Source organism: Elephas maximus, chromosome 16 (genome assembly GCF_024166365.1).
Source record: "Elephas maximus indicus isolate mEleMax1 chromosome 16, mEleMax1 primary haplotype, whole genome shotgun sequence".
In the NCBI taxonomy this organism is placed as follows: Eukaryota; Metazoa; Chordata; class Mammalia; order Proboscidea; family Elephantidae; genus Elephas; species Elephas maximus.
In genome coordinates, this window is record NC_064834.1 from 19,694,372 (window position 1) to 19,715,114 (window position 20,743).

The following is a 20,743-nucleotide window of genomic DNA, read 5'->3' on the forward strand; positions in this document are numbered from 1 at the left end:
TCTAAATATTATTTGGGGAGGAATTTTAGACCAAAGAAACTTTTTTAAGGGAGTATATAGGAGCCCTGGTGGTGCAGTGCTTAAGCATTCAGCTGCTAACCGAAAGGTCGGCAGTACAAACCAACCAGCTGCTCCATGGGAGAAAGATGTGGCAGTCTACTTCTGTAAAGATTACAACCTTGGTAACCCTATGGGACAGTTCTACTCTGTCCTATGAGTCGGAATTGACACAATGGCAATGGGTATAACAGACAACAGCAGGTATAACTGTGGTGGTGGTGATGGTGGTGATTCTAAATACAATAAGAAAAGGCTATGAAAATTGAATATTGTTCAAGGTTATTTTCCTCAATAATTTAAATATTTTTAGGAAAGCCAAGTTAGCTTCGTATGAAAACAGCAAGGAAAGGTTACACAAACTCTCTGTGTTCATATCAAGGTCATAGTGTAAATTATGATGGCATTTAGGGAGCCCTTACCTCGCACATCTAGTTGTGCAATGCTTGACACGGTGCCGTATTTGTTGCTTGCAGTACACGTGAAGCACCCAGAGTCCTCTGCAAATACCTCAGCAATGACCAAAGTACAGATTTCCTCTACATGCCAGTAAAATAGAATGGTTACTGACTTAACTACGGAAACGAAATTTACCAATATCAGATAATGATTTAACAAAAGTCAGTATAAGAAGCTGGCTATATTAATTTCTCGAAAATAATTAGCCAAAACAATTATTTAATTGAATTGATTGATTAGCAGGTGAAATGAATCAAAGGGTATAGACCCAATAACTCCATGCAAACAGACCAGTATTGAAAAGGGGATTATGTAATAACATAGCAAATTAAATATAATGAATTATCAGATTATCTTTTATTTTTATATCGAGTCCAGATGACAGAAAATAGAATGGAGTAACAATAAATGTAAAAAAGCACAAAAACAAATTAACCAAATTAACAAATTAACCAAACATTTCTAAACCCAGGCCTCTATTTCCACTTGCAGTAAGGCAATTCTAAACAAAAGCCACAATTTAAAACTGGACAATAAATACATATTTTGCTTAGCTTCAGAGGGATTGGCATCCTACTTTTAGAAAAGGAACTAATAGTAATTAGCTGATAGAATAACTTGAAATTTTGGGTGAAAGAAGAGTGGAATGCTTATCTTCCTTGGTAATACTATGGTAATTCTTTATAGATTATTCCGATACACAGTATGAGCCCCTGTCAATAATTACACAGAGAAAGCCATACCACTGAAGCCTAAAGTTATTACAATTACATATTCCTTGATAGCTAAGGAAGAGGAAATATGAGACAGTAGCATAAACCTTCAGATATCACTCAATACACCAGACATTAACACAGAGCTTCAAACCAGTTCTATCTGGTTCAGTCACGCGGATGAAGCGAAACTCGAACAGATTCGAATTTTTAAAATGTGAGTGAAGCGAAATGATAAGTGGAATGAGGAGAATCATGGGTCTAGACCCTGCTAGAAACTTAATCTCCCTCTTAGAAAAAAAAGGGCAGCGTGCATGTTGCATAGCAACCAAATCTCTTGACCGTCAGAGTTGGAAACAGCAGTTCTCTGCTTAAAGATGGCAGCCAACCGTGCCGCTCTGGATGCGTGCAGTTCTCCATAGTCTTGGTAATAATCCAGTCTCTTGCATCAGGCTCCTGAAAGGGCTCATGATGCCTCTTCCGGCTTTCCCATTCCAGAGCTTAGACCCTTAATTTTTCTCGTTCCACTTATTGTCCCACTTCACTCAAATTTTAAAATTCTGGTCGACTCCAATTTCACTTTGTAGGCCGTGACTGAACTGGTTTGAAGCTCTACATTAAAAACAAAATGATTAAAATATAAGTTGTATTAGGAGAGGCTTAGCATCTCCGTGCTTTATGGTATGGAATTAGCTGGACCACCTGTAGGAGAACTGGACAGGAGGCTGTTGCAGGTAGTATTGAGTTACTACTCAATAGCCCCTCATCCTTCTTCTTCCTTTTTAATGATATCCTGGTATTCCCCACCCTCCTGGGAAATGCCATGTGCTTTGAGGTAAGCTGGCCTCTCTCAGCCTCAAGTGGTGAATTGCAGTTGGTACAAAAAAACAAAAAACACCGTTGCCGATAAGTTGATTGCGACTCATAGGGACCCTATAGGACAGAGTAGAACTGCCCCATAGAGTTTCCAAGGAGCACCTGGTGGACTCAAACTGCCAACGGTTTGGTTAGCAGAGGTAGCTCTTAACCACTACACCACTAGAGTTTCAACAGTTGGTACCAGCCAGTCATTAACTCTATCCTGGCTAAGTGGTGGCACATGGCACACAATGTTGGTCAATGAGATGTGAGGAAAAGTCTGGTGCTGAGCTTCTGGGTAAGTTTTCCTTGTTCTTTAAGAGGGACAAAAGATAGTGTTATTCCCTATTTTTGTCTCTGGATGTTGTCATTTGATGTGGTGCCTGGAACTGTGGCAGCAAACTTGGGTCCACGAGTAGAGCCAGCCTAAGAAGACACTCTGGAGATGGCAGAATGGAAAATAAAAAAAGGTTTAGCCCCTGGAGGTCACTGAGCTGCTAAGCTAACCAGCCCAGGACTGCCATTTCTTAGGGCTTCTTGTTATGTGAGAAAATACATTTTTTTCTTATTGTTTAAGCCTCTTTAAGTTAGGTCTTCTTTATTTTCTGCCCAAAGAATTTTAAATGATGGAGAGGCAAAGTTTGCTTTTGGTGCTTCTCTGCCCTTTTTCTGAGTCCTTGGCCTGTGCTTCCTTTTCTCTGTTCCCCTGCCCAAACATTCATACTCTGTCTTTCAGCAACCTGCTCTCAGAAAATGATCTGATAAATTCATTCTCACTACACTATATATCTGCCTGATAAGATAAAGTATCCTATTTTTAAAGGGTATTTACTTATATAAGGTGGAAGGAAGAACTCTCTGTGAAACTTTAGGAATCATGGAGCTGGACTTGTATTGAGTAGGGACCTCTTTCGGGGGACTCTGAAATCATTTTGTGTATGGAACTGCATAATGAAAAAGCCAGTTTGGGATAAAAGTGTCAAAGGCCTGAAGTATTTTCAAGGGAAAAAATACTACTCCACTACAAGCCATGCAAGAGTAGAGACTACTTCTGGTCTTTACTTTGTATCCCCGAGGGTCACATATGCAACATGGATGTCCAGGGTCTACGTCTGGAGTGCCCTTCCATTCAGTTGTCAAAGGAGAGAATTATAATAATGAAATTCTTACCCAGGGCTACAGAGACAATCTGATTTCTCAGGACGGTCACCAGAGATGGCATTTAGATGTTTATACATGGTTTGCTAGTGACTTGCATTTTTTAGAGGTAAGACCTTCACCTAGTAGATGCTACTTCTGTCTCATCTTTAGTATCCTCCCAACCAAATCTAATAACACCACGGACATTTTATTGAATCTCTGCAAATTTCAAAGTTTGATGTGCAGGTTTTGAGATACATATGCTGTAGAATTAGAATTACCCAACATCGTGGAGGGAACCCTGGTGGCGTAGTGGTTAAGAGCTATGGCTGCTAACCAAAAAGTCGGCAGTTCAAATCCACCAGGTGCTCCTTGGAAACCATATGGGGCAGTTCTACTCTGTCCTATAGAGTCACTATTAGTTGGAATCAACTTGATGGCAACGGGTTTAACATGATCACAACTGCTCTGCCCAGTTTGGGAAATCACGAGTAGGGTCTAAGCACAGAGGGAAAATATTCCTAAGAAACACTCCTCAATAGCCAATAGCTAGTCATATTAGGGTTAGTCATATTAGGTACTGAATATATGTACAGTATTCTAAATTTGCACATGTTCCCATCTTTCCCTTTCCCTACAGTGATAGCTAGATTTGATTTTTTTCCCTAAAACTTAATTTTTCTCTTTGTTCTTGACAAAGGAATAATTCCAATTTGCTTTTCTATATTCATCAAATCACTGAATACATACTAATGAATTAAAATGGAAATAATCATTTTACCTGGCTCTGCCATGGACCGAGGTTCTGAAAGGAAAAAAAAAAAATTAGAGGATTCTGAGCATCTGTTTTACTGAGAGGCTATATATTGATCAGAAGCTTCTTATAGAGCTTTATAGTCTGGCATACTCAGGAGAGAGTTGATAAGGTTCATCTGTAATTGTTAAGTAAAATGATCTAAGCAACAGGGACAGCATGGGTACCACAGTATGGCAACAAGAGAGCTGCTAAAGCAATGATATTGTCACACGTGGGGACACACTTGAGTTCCACTTGGGGTATGTAAACCTTAGGTGGGGAAAGCTTACTGTGCTAGCTGGGATTCAGATACAACTGGCTTTTATTAGTACTCAATCAGCCTTACCTGAAAAAGGGTTTGTGAAACTAATGGACCACAGCTACCACAGCCTCCACCAGACTGAGTCCAACACAACTAAACTGTGCCCGGCTACCAGCACTGACTGCTCTGACAGAGATCACCACAGAGGGTCCCAGACAGAGCTGGAGAAAAATGTAGAAAAAATTCTAGCTCACGAAAAAGGACCAAACTTACTGGTCTGACAGAGACTGGAGAAACCCCGAGAGTAATGGCCCCCCAGACACACTTTCAAGAGTACCGAAGTCACTCTCCAGCCAACAATTAGACAGGCCCATAAAACAAACAATAACAAATGTAGCTCAACCATGTATATGGGACTAAATGGGCACACCAGCCCAGAGGCAAGGACGAGACAGCAGGAGGGGACAGGAAATCTGGACGAATGGAAATGGCGAACCCAAGGCTGAGAAGGGGAGAGTGTTGACACATCATGGGGTTGACAACCAATGTCACAAAACAATATGTGTATTAATTGTTTAATGAGAAACTAATTTGGTCTGTAAACACGTAAATCACACTAAACAAACAAACACGGGCTTGTGAGGATAGAGAGGCCATTCCTGGCTTCAGGTTTTTCCATCCTAATATAATGTAAAATATACCTTCTCCTTTGAGGTTTCTAACATCCTGAGCCTCAATATAGGTTCCTTGAGAGCAGGTTCTTTATCTTAAAATTCTTTGGTATTCCTGAACGTGCCCAGCACAGTACTGACTTCAGATGTTTGATTAATGTTTATTGAATTGCAGGCACTCAATAAGTATTTGTTGAACTTAGATATAAAGTACACTGATAAATCTGTTGAAGTTTTTTTTTTCTTCTCAGTTTAAATGGTTTTCAGAGTATATTATTGTTGCTGCTACTGCTGCTAAAGCCCGGTAGTAGTTCTGATTCACATATTAATCCAAGTACTACTATTTTGTGATAGGCAGAAACTAACAAAGCAGCAAATAAATTTCAACTTCTTTTTATGGCAGAGATGGGTCAAGGTGAAAGCACTGCATAAAATATACATGACAAGAAATAAAAAATTAACCACTTGAATATATAAATAATTCTTTATAAGTGAATAAGAAAAAGAACAAAAATCAAATATAAAAATGAGCAAAGGATATGAACAGGCAATTTCAAATAAAGAAATACAAAGACCTAGTAAAATATGAAAAAAAGTTCCATCCCACATCTAATTAATGAAAACCGAATGCTGTTGAGTCAATTCCAACTCATAGCGACCCTGTAGGGCAGAGTAGAACTGCCCCATAGGACTTCCAAGGAGTGACTGGTAGATTTGAACTGCTGACCTTTTAGTTAGCAGCTAAATGCTTAACCACTGCGCCACTAGGGAAAAGAAAATTAAAACATGTGGTCCCAATTTTGGCCTATAAAATTGGTGAAGGTTAAAATAAAGAAAAGGGTTAATACCCATTGTTGGTGAAGGTGTGAGGCAAAAGGTATTTATGGGAATAAATTGCTGGCTGTAGTACAACACAGCTAGGACAACATGTGTCCCAGTTTAACTGGGGCAGACATAGTTTATGCATGGCATCCCTGAATAATTATTAATATCATCCTCTTTCACTCTAAAAAGTGTCCCAGTTTGGATGATCAATTGGTGATCATCCTAAATATAGCTCAAACTTCGGGATGGCATTTTGGTATATATTAAAAACATAAACAATGTGAATTTACATTAGCAATGTCAGTCCTAGAAATGTATTCCAAGCCTATAACTACAGATATTCACAAAAATGTGTTCTGTGAACATGCGTTGACACACAGTTTCTAATAAATAGTAAAAACTTGTGAACAAGCTAAATGTTGAACATTAGATTAAACAAACATGAAATGGAATGTTACTGATTTATTTTAAAAAGTAGGAAAGATCTATATTAATTAACATGGAAAGATGTTCATAAAATGCTGAGTGAAAAAAAGAATTTACCAAGGAGAGTATGATTTTATTTTAAAAACATATGGGTGGAAAAATTCTGGTAGAATTTACACCGAAATATGAACACTATTTGTGAGTTTGGGGGAGCATGATTATGGTCATTTTTATTTTATTCTTTTTGATCATTTGCATTTTTTAGTTAGTTGTTAAATAGTGTTAAGAGTAAATGTATAAAGTAAATTGATAAGAACAAATTATCAGAAATTCAGGAACTATTAATGGTGATAGTTGAACAACATGATGAACATAATATTGTCACTGAATTGTATGTGCCAAGATTGCAGAAATAGCAAATGTTTTGTTACATATATAATTATCACAATGAAAAAAAGAGAATAAATTATCAGAAAAATCAGTTTAGAACATCAACTTACTTTTCTGTAAAATCCTAAAATCTGGGGAATCTTCTATCAAGGTCCCTTCTCTATACCACTCAACTTTAGGAGAAGGTGCTCCTTTTACTCTGCATTCAAAGACAACCAGCTGACCCTCAGAGGCCGATAAATTTTGTAGCATCTGTTAATGAGAAGAATATTGTGAGAACCAAAATGTACACATTCTTGGAATCTATTTCCAGTGCTGAATTAGAAAAAAAAAAAGACAACAATATTTGAATTCTCTCCAAGCCCTCCACATCTCCAGCAGCTTCAATTCTGTGGATGTACATGGAGTCTATGCATTTTTGAAGACTGAATCACCTGGGCCCACAAAGAGCTTTTTCCTTTTTATCTTTTTCCTTTGCCTTTCTGCTTCAGTGCTAGGTGAGCCTATCGTTGTTGTTAGTTGCCTGAGAGTCATCCTATACCTTTGTATAACAGATGAAATGTTGCCTAGTCCTGTGCCATCTTCGTGATCGTTGGCATGTTTTGAGTTGTGACTGTTTTATCAATCCATATGATTTGGTTTCCCTCATTTTTGCATTATGAAGGTTTGCAAAACTACTACTTTTTAGTAAAGGATCTCTGCTCTTGAGTGGCCGAGTGGAGTTTGGTTCCCAGAAATAACAATAATAATAGTAACAAATCTGCAGTGAGTATCGACTGGGTATATTCAGCTTGGGAGTAATGTATTATCCCACAAAAGCTTATGGCTGTCCCCAGCGTGGAACAGAGCCCCTGAGTGGTGCAGTTAATACACTCAGCTGCACAACAAAAGGTTGGAAGTTCGAGTCCACCCAGAGGCACCTTATAAGAAAGGCATGGTGATCTACTTCTGAAAAAGCAGTCATTGAAAACCCTATGGAGCTGCAGTCCTACTCTGACACACATGGAGTCGCTAGGAGTCGGAATTGACTCTAGGCAACTGTTTTTTTTTTTTTTCGCTTGTTTGTTTTTTAATCATGTGGAGGTGCTCTGTGGCCCAAACAACTGACTGTCTTCCTGGCTTTGCCTTGTTTACACTGTGCGCTCCTGGAAATTGGTGTTTGGCAGTTTTGTTTTCTTTATGGGGTCTTTGTGGCACAGCTTTTCTGATTTGTTGAGAGAGAAATAATGACAATCCTTATAAAATTATAGTCACATGTAAAATCTTACGTAGTTGTAAGGTATGTTGTAATTTTGTGGAGGAATCATTAAATGCTTTTCCACACTTTTGTGAAGAAAGGTTTTCAAGAAACACCTTGAGTTGTAAAATATTAGTGTATTCTAGGATAGACTCTACAGGAGGATGGAACTCGCATTTTCCTTCCACAAGTATTCTTACATCCATCATGATTTGGTAGCTAAAAGGCATACATTCATTTCTATAGTTGGTACTTCATTTGGTGGTGAAATAAATGTGTCCTTGCCACCTATGTGGGCATAGTTTTGTATTTAATTTTGGCCCAAAGACTGTAAACATGGAAAGGTTATGATTAAGCTTCCTCCACAAATTCTAGAAGTACCAAATGCTGCAAAGCTTTCTATTATTTCAATTTTGGGACCTGCATTTAGGAAATACTGGCTCTTCCTTCTGAGGAAATACTGGCTTTTGTCAGTATTTCCTTATATAAATATCTTATAAATATTTCGTGATTGTTTACAAGTCTTATCGGAATAACTTACACTATTTTATGCATGACTCCCATGATAATTATGGCACCTGCTTAAGGAATATAAAACCAAACAAGCCCAAGCCCATTGCCGTGGAGTTGATTCCCATGCATAGTGAGCCTATAAGACAGTAAAACTGTCCCACAAGGTTTCCCAGGCTGTAAATCTTTATGGACGCAGACTGCCACAGATGGTCACATCTTTCTCCCACAGAGCCTCTGGTGGGCTCGAACCGCCGAGGTTTTTTGGCTAGTAGCCAAGCACTTTAACCACTGCACCACCAGGGCTCCTTTCCCTAAGCAATATAAGGGTTAGGATAACCATGTGGCTTTAGCTATAAAAATCCCTTGCCGTGGAGTCGATTCCGACTCAGCGACCCTACAGGACAGAGCAGAAGTGTCCCATGAGGTTTCCAAGGAGCGGCTGGTGGATTCGAACGGGCGACCTTTTGATTAGCAGCCGTTCTTCACCACCTCCGAAGTGTGTGTAAGTTGGTATTGTGACGGCCAGGGGGCGCTGCAGTTCAACGTTAATGTTTTATTCCCTTGGTGTTCCCAAACGTGTTGAAGTAGTTCAGGATGGGATTAATGAAGAATGGTTTCTGAATTAACAAACAGCTTTTGACTGAAGGATTCCTGGTGGCGCAGTGGTTAAGAGCTCGGTTGCTAACCAGAAGGTCGGCAGCTTGAATCCACCAGCGGCTCCTTGGAAACCATATGCGGCAGTTCTACTCTGTCCTATAGGGTCGCTGTCAGTCAGAATCGACTAGACGGCAACAGGTGTTTGACTGAAAAATCTGTTTCTTCCTTGTCCACGCAAAATAACATCTGGTGACATAGACGTAATGCTCTTAACAAAAAATAAAACAAAACAAACCAACTATTACTGTCCAATCGATTCTGTCTGATAGCGACCCTACAGGACAGAGTAGAACTGCCCCACAGGCTGTAAATCTTTACAGACATCTTTCTTCTGTGGAGTGGCTGCTGGGTTCCAACCGCCAACCTTTACAATTAGCAGTCCAGGGCTTAACCACTGTGGCCACCAGGGCTTCTTTAACAAAAACAAGAGTGTCAATCCAATCTTGGCTACTGCTAGAAAGTTAGGGCATACGGCCTCCACCCTGACATCTGAGCAAATTCTGTGCTAAAATGCCAAATGGAGGCCTATTAAAAACTTCAGTGGAAGCCAGAGAGCTCTCTGGGATTCATATAGAATGAGATTTTCATTCCTTCTTGAGGCAAACGTTAGAAAACAAAACCAAAAAATGGGTGGCAGGAAATGATTGCATAAATGAAATATGGTACGTTTATAAAACGGATATAAGAAGAATGGAGTCAACCTATATATTCTGACATGGGTTGCAGTTCAGTTCAGCTCATATGAGCCAGTTTTCAATCTGCAGCTGTTACACCAAAGGTCTGCTTGCAAAAGGACCTCCTTGAGAGACCATTTGTTCACAATTTAGACCAGCATTGTTTTTGTGTGCCATCAAGTCATAGCAGCCTTTTAGGAGAGTAGAACTGCCCCATAGGGTTTCCAAGGCTGTAAATCTTTATGGACTGCCACGTCTTTCTCCCGAGGAGAGGTTGGTAGGTTCAAACCACCTACCTTCCAGTTAGCAGCTAAGCACTTAACCACTATGCCACCAGGATCCTTAGACCAACCTTAGTTAGTTGTCATTATTTGACACTGAAGGCCAAGAGCTATATTCTATTTGAGTGTCCAGCCAAGATACTTGAGATGCTACAGTGTATGAAATAGGCCCTCTAAGTATCTGTGTTGTGAGATGGGAGCTCATTCTAGTTGTGGCACATCAAAACTCAGTAAAGTAGGGCCAAGGGTCATCTTACAAGCCACTTCAAAAAGTTGTTGAAAGTCATATTTTTGGAAAATTTAGAATAATAATTGTTATTGCTGAAAATGTTGCTTTTCTACAAAGCTTCAAGGGAAAGAACTGGCTCACATTGCTGTACATCAAGGTCCAAACCAGTCACACTATTACAATATGGTATAGATGATGCCATGTTTAACTGCAGTAGGTCTTACATTGTTACTAATGGCATGATTTGTACAGATGTGAGTTGATCACATTCATCTTGGCTTTAATGAAGACAGATAAAATAGATGAAACAATCCACAACTAGCAAAGATTAAATTAGCCTTTACTAGAAATTATGGATCTGGACGGAAGTGACTATAACCGAAGGTATACACCCTCCTGAGGTAAACAGTACCCAAGGTGTACATCTGTTTTGTACATCACCAGACTGAGCATTCTTTGTAGGGTGACTTGAAAAGACTCTTAGTAGCCCAAAGCAATGAAAACAATAATTGTTCCTTAGTGGAAATGGAAGTTATTTACCACAGAATAAATATCACCAACTGCGTGCTTTGTAAGCACTGTGCCAGGTGTAGAGATGTGAGTTGAAAGGACACAGTTCCTACTTAGTAGATCTAGACTCAGAAATATAATGTAAACATCCTTGAGAAAGGGTACCTCCCTTGTTGGTTAAAAGATGTCAGCTTCAAGGTTCATATCGTCATTTTACTCTTTTTTTTGTCCAGTAACCTTGAAGGATGCTGCAAGTAAATGCATGTAATGCTTTAGGCTAGAGTGTTTTTTTTTTTAAACTAGTTTTTACTGATAAAAACTGTTTGATTTAAGGCTTGTTTGCCCCTTGCTTGTCCGGGGTACCCAGTGCACCAGTTGAGTCAGGAAAGTCTCTGGAATTGTTGGCTTGGGAAGAGGGGTCTACGTAATCTTCAGAAATCTAGATCCGGCCATTAACTCAGTTATTTCAGGGTTTCCTGCCTCTGCTATTACATAATGAACTTGCTCTTCTTCACATTCTCGCTTCCCCTGCCCCCTTGCGCTCTTCAAATTACTGCTGAAGCAGCTGGAGCCAGGGCTGCTGCAGCCTTGACGGCTGCCAAAGCAGCTGCTGCTGGTGTGGAAACAGCGACAGGAGTAAGATTCTAATTTGATCATCTACCTCTCTTCACATTCGAGAAGTGTGAGCCCTGTTTTCCCCACTCACTGTGTGAAGGATGGAGGATAGTCTCTCTCTGTCCACAGTTAAACAGTGTTAAGAAACATAGATATTGCCTATGAGTAGAGCAGTGAGCTAGCATATGGAATCCTGTGGTCTTTTCTCAAACTCTGCTGCTGGTTTTCATTTTCAATCTCGACTATCCCCTCTAAAAAGGAGGCAAAACAAGTTAAATAAAATAGTGCTTATAGAAAACTCTACTCTCTAATTGTTGCTAAAAAAGAATACAAAAATAAAATACAATGGCTTCTTGTTATTGGTAAAGAAATGCTTTGTTGGACAGTATAGAAAAGTGAGCCATAGGGGTTGGAACACCAGAAGTCCCCAAAGAAGTAAATAGAGCAGGAGTAACCCAAACAAACATATACGAATGATCGGTTATTATGGCTCATAGCCATGTGACTACCATGATCAGTGGGTCTGACTCAGAAATTTTCTAACGACACTGGTAGTGACTATGACCTCAATCTTGTCCTGTGACGGAAACTAACGCAGGCACACCCTTGCTGATAAGTCCCTCTGGAATTTGAGCCACTGCCTATCCTACTGCCCATTTATGAAGGCAAAGTACACATCCAAAGGGCTGAGGAAACCTCATCAGAGTTTGGGTCTTCGTACTAAGGTCTGTCTTCCCACCATGGATCTAATACTTTCATAAATTTTATCTACCAAACAACATATGCTAATTTATATATATATATATTTCCCATTTATATTTATCAGAGCATACCTATCTGCTAATCAGAGCATCTAACTGGAGGTAATCAGAGTCACCACACAAAAGCAGCTGAACCTGGTGTTCTAATCAGCCCATGAAAATGAAATGTAAGGGATAAATGGATAAGTCCTGTTGGAATTTCTGAAATCATACAAGAGCTTAGGACCTATTGCTACTTTTATGAATGGCTACGTAGATATAACAGATAGTAATGGAAAAGAACAGTCCCTGCCTTCAAGGTGCTTGGGAGAGATAGAAAGTAAACAGCTTTATTATTGTCGTAAATATTGTACCCGAGGTATGCGTCAGGTGGCACAGGTGCAGGGAAAATGTGGCCCCTATGAAGACTCAAAATTGAGTGGAGGTAAGGGTGCCTCTCTGTTGCCTGCCTAGACAGATGGTGGTGAGGAAGGGAAGGGTGGAGGAGACTTTAGCCCGGACTGGGTATAAGTTATTCTGTGGTTTATTTGCCTCGAAAAGTCAAGCAAATGGGCAGGACAAATTAAATTAAGTGTGCTGGTGTCTGGGCCACTTAAACCATTGTTTTAACGATAGGTGACTTAATGGTGAAAATAAAAGACAATAAGAGGTATCTCTATTAGCTACACACACAAACACACACAGGTCCAGCTTTTGAAAATAGCAAGGCTGAAAGCTAAAATGCGGGTCAGGTTATAAGAAATGAACCTGAAAAATGGGAAGGATCTTGTTTTGCATGTTTGCCTAACTGATATGGACATGTTTGCCTAACTCACTGTAGGCTCCATGCTTGATTTTGGGGAAACCATCTGGATGAGCTGATACTGCAGAATTTCCCTGAAATGGAGGCTTCTATGGATGCTGTGGATTTGGTTTTTCCTTTAAGGATCAGCACTCTTGGAAAACAAACACCGTTTGTGCAGCTTTGCTTTCAACCTTAGGGTTTCTCAACCTTAGCTCTATTGATGTTTTGGGCTGGATAGTTCTTTGTTGTGGGGGGCACTGTACCCTATGCATTGTATAACATTTAGCAGCATCCCTGGCTTCTAGCTACTAAATGCCAGTAGAGCAACCCCCAATTTGTGACAACCAAAAATGTCTTCAGACATTGCCAAATGTCGGGGGGTGGGGGTGGGCAGGGGAGCAAAATGAACTCTGATCGAGAACCACTGCTCTAAACCAAAACATATCTCAAGAGAAGGTTAAATACTTATTGAATCTAAATTTGCTGTCCATATAAACAATAAATGGTAAACCCAGTCATAGATTCCACCTCCATTTGGTCTTCATAATACCAAAAAATCTAATGCAACTCAATTTTTCACCTTTCAATTTATTGTCTTGGGCAACATGTAAACAAAGTCTGTGTTATGTAAGGGAATGAATAATGAGCTGAGAATTGGGGGAAATTGTTTCTACTCCTGACTCTGCCATTAACTACAACTTTTGAAGGGAGCCCTGGTGGTGCAGTGGTTAAGCAACTGGTTGGCGGTTCAAACTCACCAGCCGATCCTTGGGAGAAAGATGTGGCAGACCGCTCTGTAAAAACTTACAGCCTTGAAACACGATGAGGCAGTTCTACTCTGTCCTGTAAGGCCCCTATAAGTGGGAATCAACTCGATCATAGAGGTTTGGTTTTTTTGCTTTGGTGACTTTGATTAAGAGATTAAGATCTCTTAATCTCTCTGACGCTTCCTTGATTTTTTTTCGTTTGTAAATGAAGGAGTCTGACTAAAATTTCCAGTTCTAAATACAGAGACTGTGAGACTCAGATTATGTTGCCACCACAATGGTTAATACCACGGAACAGAAAAAAAAGCTCTCTGTCCTGGAGTTAGGTTTTCCATTAAGCCCCCTAAGCACATTTAACTCTGTCTCCTGGTGCACCAAAGACATGTATGTGCAACCCAGTTCTTTTGAAAGTCTAGACACCCCACCAGAGTAGTAAGTGGCTAGAAATTTATCACCTGATGTTGAGGTGTGGCTGTTGTGTTTAACAACAATACTATAACCATAGAGATCAATGTGGTGAGGGGGGAAGGTACTTCTCTCATTACAAACAAATGTTGCTAGAAATCTGGGACTTGAAGCGATATTGTAACAACTACCAAAAAAAACCCAAAGCCGAAAAAGAAAAAAATACCAAAACCTACGCTGCACTTATGAGAGTCCCAAATCCTGAGATAGAATTAGTAAATCTTGGCTCCTGCACTCCTACAGCTTTGTTTGAATGCTGGAGTGTGTTTAAAGCCATGACAGAAATATTTTGATTACCTTTGTAAACACAGGAGCTGCAATGATAGGTTTTCCATCCAATCCTTGTAAATAGTTGGTAGGGCTCTGACACTGTTAGAAGGGAACCAACAAGAGTCATTAAGATGATTAGACAGACGGACACACAGATAAATAGAGAGACAGACATACAGATAGATAGAGACAATGAATTTATAGAATTTGATATATGAAATTAACTTCAGACAAAAAAAATGAAATATCCTAAGTCTATGACTCACAGACTTCAAATTTAGGTCATGGTGACTGTAAAATATATGCCTTCCATCCCCCCTGCACATAAAGATCTATGTAATTAGTCCTGAAGGTCTTCCACAGAACCCCTGGGGCTCCACAGGTCACAGCTTGAAAACCACTGGATTAGAATAAAATTTTACCCTTCTGCATTATTAAAAGGTCTAGATAAGTAATTCTGTTTAAATTTTTTAAAAAAGGTTGTAGATCAATATATTTAAATATGTTTACTTATCAATCAATAATATATTGCAAAGACAATATCAATATATTTAGATAGCATGATTTCATGTTTTAAAGTATATGCATACATACATAGTCTTATACATGCAGAGAAAATGCCTGGAAGTGTGTGCTGGAAACTGTTACTAGGAGGTGCCTCCAAGGAGTGGGGGCCCAAGAGTAGAACCTTTACTAAGTTTTTACTTAATATACTTCTGTACTTTCTGAACGTTTTTACAATAAGCATGTATTATTGTTATGATCAATTTGAAGGATGAAAACTTTAATATGCACAGTTGCTCCACCTTAGAAAGTAGAATTCTTTGCAGCTCCATAAAGCTGAGTTTCATGGTGTGGAGTGTTTCTCCTGGGCCAGTGTGTGAGATGGCAGCTTATAGTACATGTGATTAGTGCCCTTCATAAAGCTGGAATGTCAGAGATACTCGTTTGCAAGAGTTTAGTTTCCTGTGAAATTTGCCTACGAAGCTGGGGGGATATGTTCCCAAAGCAAGAGGAACCACTGGCTTTAGACATGAGAAGTACACAGTGATTATTGTGGTCATGGAAGTGTGTTGCCCAACATCATTATGAAGTTACAACAAATGAAGATTATTTTTCAGGAAGTGGCATGATCATGTCACATAGATGGTTGTGGTCATAGCATCTGCCTGTCACTGTCCATGGCACTTGGTTTCACTTAGATTCTCATACCTGCTGGATGGTTGACACACGGGGCTGGGCCACCAAAGGCTGGGCTGGTGGTGCCACAGGAGGAATGGCTGCAGAGGTTGTAGGAGGGGGTGACAGCTCATTTGGCTTCTGGATTCTGAGAAATTATTAAAATATAGATTATAAAACAGACCTATTCTTGCGACAATTCTTTCAGCAGATCTACGAAACGCCATCCCTGCATACATTTGGATGTAATAAAAACCTTTACTCAACGATATTCCACAAACAGTTACTGGGGGCTTCTTTGCTACACACTTTGTTAGCCAGTGATGAATAAGATGAATGAGGCATTGTTATGGATTGAATGTGTTGCCCAAAAATATGTGTTGCAAATCCTAACCCCTATACCTGTGGTTGGAGCCCTGGTGGAGCAGTGATTAAGAGTCCGGCTGCTAACCAAAAGGTCAGCAGTTCAAATCCACCAGGTGCTCCTTGGAAACCCTATGGGGCAGTTCTACTCTGTCCTATAGGGTCGCTATGAGTTGGACTTAACGGCAATGGGTTATACCTGTGGTTATAATCCCACTTAGGAATGGGTTTTCTTTGTTATGTTAAAGAGGCAGTACTAGTGTAGGGTGTGTCTTAAATCAATCTCGGTTGAGATAAAAAAGAGCAGATTAATCAAGCAAGCACAAATGAAGGGGAAGATGTATGCCACATGATTACCAAGGAACCTAGGAATAGAAGCTGAAAAGAGACAAGGATCTTCTCCCAGAGCGGACATAGACAGCCTTCCCCTAGAGCAGGTGCCCTGCATTCGGACTTCTAACCTCCTAAACTGTGAGAAAATAAATTTCTGTTTGTTAAAGCCACCCACTTGTGGTATGTTTGTTATAGCAGCACTAGATGACTAAGACAGACACCATTCCTATCCCTGAGTTAGTTGTTCTCAGAGTAGCCGGGGAGCCAAATATATTAACAACTAATTGACATTCAAGACAAGGATGTGCAGAAGATAATTTTTGAGATTTATTTTGTTGATGCCCTCAGTATCTTTTCCAGGTCAGGAAAATGATAGGATTAGAATGATCCTTTAGAAAATAACTGGCTGTATTTTGGTTGCTGTAAGGAGAGAAAAATTCTGGAGTAGACAGGAAGACTGCTAAGGAGGTGAATGGCATAAAACAGGCAGGAGAGAATAAAGGCCTGAGCCGAAGCCGTGAAAAAGACAAGAGGGCAAGTGTTTACACTGGTCATGAATTTTCATTTCTGCACAAAAGCTTAAACCACTCTAAGATAAATACATGCACAAGATTTTACAGATTAAGACATGGCTTCTGCCCTTAAGGAGCTTACCTGCAATAGAAGAGAACAGAGCATGCAACACAGTTAACAAGGCTTCAGTCAGTCTTGTAATATTGCAGTTTGTTTCAGGTAATCTCAAGGAATGGCCACTGTGTCTGCTTCCAGTTTCCATGCCTTCCATCCACAGCTTTCTCTGTCTGAGATGCCCTTTCCCCCCTTGTTTTGGGGTGTCCACCTACTGGTCTTTTAAGACTCAGCTCAGAGACACCAACTCTATGAAGCCTTTCCTGATCTTGCTCTTCACTCATCAAGCAATAAATACTCCTTTGTGCTAAGTTCTGTATACCCCATACATGGTTATATCATGGAATCTACTACACTATATTATTCTTAATGGCTATATGTGTGTTACACATCTTTTTTTTTTTTTTTTTAACTTGGTATATATTTCTTTCTACTAGACAATGAATCACTTGTAGGCAAGAAACATCTGATTTTTCTTTGTATCTGTTGTAGCTAGTATAGTGCCTGGTATAGAGTAGGCGCTCAGCTAATGTTTGTAGAAATGAATGAATGGATGGATGCGACTTTGTTTAGTATTCAGTGCAATTGTTTAATATAAAGAGGACATTAGCTCCAGAAAGGCTATGACTTGCCCAGATCATTTTATATATATATATACACACACATACATACACATACATTAAACCAAACCCATTGCCATGGAGTCAATTCTGACTCATAGTGACTCTATAGGATAGACAGAACTGCCCCATAGGGCTTCCAAGGAGTGGCTGGTGGATTCAAACTATTAACCTTTTGGTTAGCAGCCGATCTCTTAACCACTGTGCCAACAGTGCTCTCTCTCTCTATGTATATATAACCTAGAGGTTGTCAGTTCAGAAGAAACTGCAGAACCATGGAAGAAAGGCCTGGCAATGTGCTTCCAAGGAAGCCTTATGGAGCAGTTCTCCTCTAACACATGGAGTCACCATGAGTTGATATATATAATTAATTTAAGATCACCAGATACTGTGTTCTTGAATTTTTTAAACCGCTGGGTTTTTTTTTTTTTACTCTGTAGATGTAAGTATTATGACATTTCATAGGTGACACCTCATTTAAAAATATTGGGAATATTAAAAAATATCTGCTAGGAAGGAAGTATTCTCCAAATCTACTCAAACTTTTCTTTTGAGTTCATACCCTGCAGCCACCCTCTCGTGCAGATTTCAAGTTCTAATAGCCACTTAGTAGCTTTCTCGGGATCTGAGGATGCTAAAAAAGAGGTTTGTTGTCTATTAGATAGAAAATTAGAATTACCGATTCATCTCTTCTTTGTTAGGGTCCCCTTCTGAGTCAGAAGAAGAAACCCCTGGAGAAATAAAAACAAGACATGAAATTTTTAAGATGATAATTTCTTAAACTGGTTCCCAGGCATTTGAAGATTTATAGAGTCTTAGACCTAGAAATGAACTCAGTGATTCCCTACTCTAATACCCATTTTCACAGATAATGAAACAGACTCTAAGAAATTGACTATTTAGTCACAATTGGCTTTGGGTCACATGGCTCTTTAGTGACAGAGTTCAAATTTACTGGTTCGACTTCCAAGTATTCTTGTATGTAAAACACCTGCTGATGCCTTTGGACTAACAGAGGACATCTTTACAGACATTTTCTGGTGGCCGCAGATCCTCTTGGCCTATACAGACTGAACAAGAGAAGGGATTAAGTTGGATTCCAAGTACTGTAGATGTAGGTGGATGCTCTTCCGTCCAGCCCTAATATTAACAAGTTGCACTTCATCTTGGCAATGGGGGTGACTGAAGCCCTGTTGCCACAGAGGAAAAAAAAAAAAAATTAGCAATCCAATCTCAGTGCTGTTAGTAAAGCTTTGATCCTGGATTTAATTCTCAAGATAGTGAATTCCAGGAAGATATAACAGAGCTAAATTTGGAAGTATTTATTGTACTCCAAAAATTTGAGGATTAAAAACATACCAACATGCTTCTATTTATGCATTTATTCAATCAATGTTTATTGAATACCCACTATGTGCTTCGTACCATGTATTGGAGGTACAAAGAAGAATGAGATAGTCCTGGCTCTACAATCTCGTTGGTAAATAGGCATGTACACTATAGCAACACAATGTTAATAACAAGGTATTATCAGTGATAAAGGTGCTAAAGATGCTCTCAAAAAACTCAGATGATGAGATAAAAAGGAACAAAAATTAGATGGACATGTAAGGAACATAAATTGATTTCTTCCCTCTAAGTAGTTAAATGAATTTGGTGCCTGTGTAAATGCCTTTTCAAGGTTCGCAACTGGTCTTGCTTCCACCTTTGACTCCCTGCAGTATATACATACATATATTTTTTCTTTCTTTATTGTGCTTTAGATGAAGGTTTACAGAGCAAATTAGTTTCTCATTAAACTATTAATACACATATTGTTTTATGACATTGGTTACCAACCCTACAATGAATGGATCAACATTCTCCCCTTCTTGACCTTGGGTTCCCTATTACCAGGTTTCCTATCTCCTCCTGCCTTCTAGTCCTTGCCCCTGGGTTGGTGTGCCCATTTAGTCTTGGTGTTTTACGGGTCTGTCTAATCTTTGGCTGAAGGGTGAACCTCAGGAGTGACTTCAGTACTGAGTTAAAAGTGTGTCCGGGGGCCCTGAAGTATATTCTTAACCAGCAGCCAGAGTGATCCTGTTAGAAACTAAGTCAGATCATGTCATGGCTCTGCTCAGAATTCCCCAGAGCTTCCTGTCTCCCTGAGCCTAAAAGCTGAAGTCCTTGTAATGACCTACAAGCAACCTATATGATCTACTTACCTGCCTTCCTCCCACCCTGATCTTGAACTTCTAACATCATCTCCTGTTATTTACTTCCTGACTCCCTCCACTCCAGCCACACTGGTTTATCTCTGTACCTTAAGCACACTCCCATCCCACTGCTCTTATTTGTTTCTCTGCCTAGAGTGTTTTTCCTGCAAAAAGCCTTGTGGCTCACTCCCTCACTTCCTCTAGGTCTTCATTCAAATGTCACCTATTCAGTAAGGCCTTTCCTGGCCACCCGACCTAAAATTGCAACACATATGTATACATACTCACATATATATGCAGTCACATATACGCACACCAGTCATGCACATGCACACACATACACAAAGTCATGTATGCACATACTCCAGTGTGCACACACACACACAGAAGCACACACATTCACATATACACAGTCCCACATACACAATCACACACATACTGTCACACACATCCCATATACACACTTCATATCCATTTTCCTTCTACAGTGCTTATAAATACCCATCATATTATATATTTATCTATATTTTACTTAGAACTATTTTTACTTATGTCATTTACTTCCTGTCTTTCCCTTTACTATGTAAATTCCATAAGTCCATAGCCTAGGGGCTGTTGTCTGTTTGGTTCACTGCTGTATCTCCAATGGCTAAACAAGTATGTGGCCTAGTAGGCCCCCAATAAAGATTTATTATAATTCTATGTCTTACTAGTCATTGCCATGCTCAAAGAGTTTCTTGTTTACCTTCTATATAAATCTCAGCAGAAGTTGAATCTGTCCCATAGATGTTAGAAGCAAAGCAGGAATAGCGTCCCGTGTCCTCTTCAAAGGCTTCAGCAATGGTCAGTGAGTGCAGATTTCCTGCCTGGACGATTTGAATGTCTGGGGAATTTTCGAGCTCCTTACCTTCACAGTACCACCTGTAAGGAAGAGAATATGGCTGTTGGGCATGACCAAAAATGTGAGAATTAATAATACAGATGGCTCCAAATGTTCCCTTTGAAGAAAACTCTGGCAAACTTAATCTGCAATCAGAACGTTAAACAATAGGTTATTATGGTATTA

General features: G+C 39.6%; 1 protein-coding gene across 2 annotated transcripts in view; it reads right to left on the minus strand.

Annotated features, from left to right (window-relative positions):
* Positions 1-20,743, minus strand: part of MYPN (myopalladin) — a 136,515-nt gene that overhangs the window by 52,506 nt on the left and 63,266 nt on the right. For both annotated transcript variants that reach the window (XM_049855664.1, XM_049855665.1), the window contains 7 exons: positions 20,423-20,598; positions 18,162-18,213; positions 15,573-15,687; positions 14,388-14,459; positions 6,708-6,849; positions 4,009-4,032; positions 480-596 (listed from right to left, as the gene is read on the minus strand). In XM_049855664.1, the coding sequence (XP_049711621.1) occupies positions 480-596; positions 4,009-4,032; positions 6,708-6,849; positions 14,388-14,459; positions 15,573-15,687; positions 18,162-18,213; positions 20,423-20,598 (698 nt within the window). The remainder of the gene's footprint in view (positions 1-479; positions 597-4,008; positions 4,033-6,707; positions 6,850-14,387; positions 14,460-15,572; positions 15,688-18,161; positions 18,214-20,422; positions 20,599-20,743) is intronic.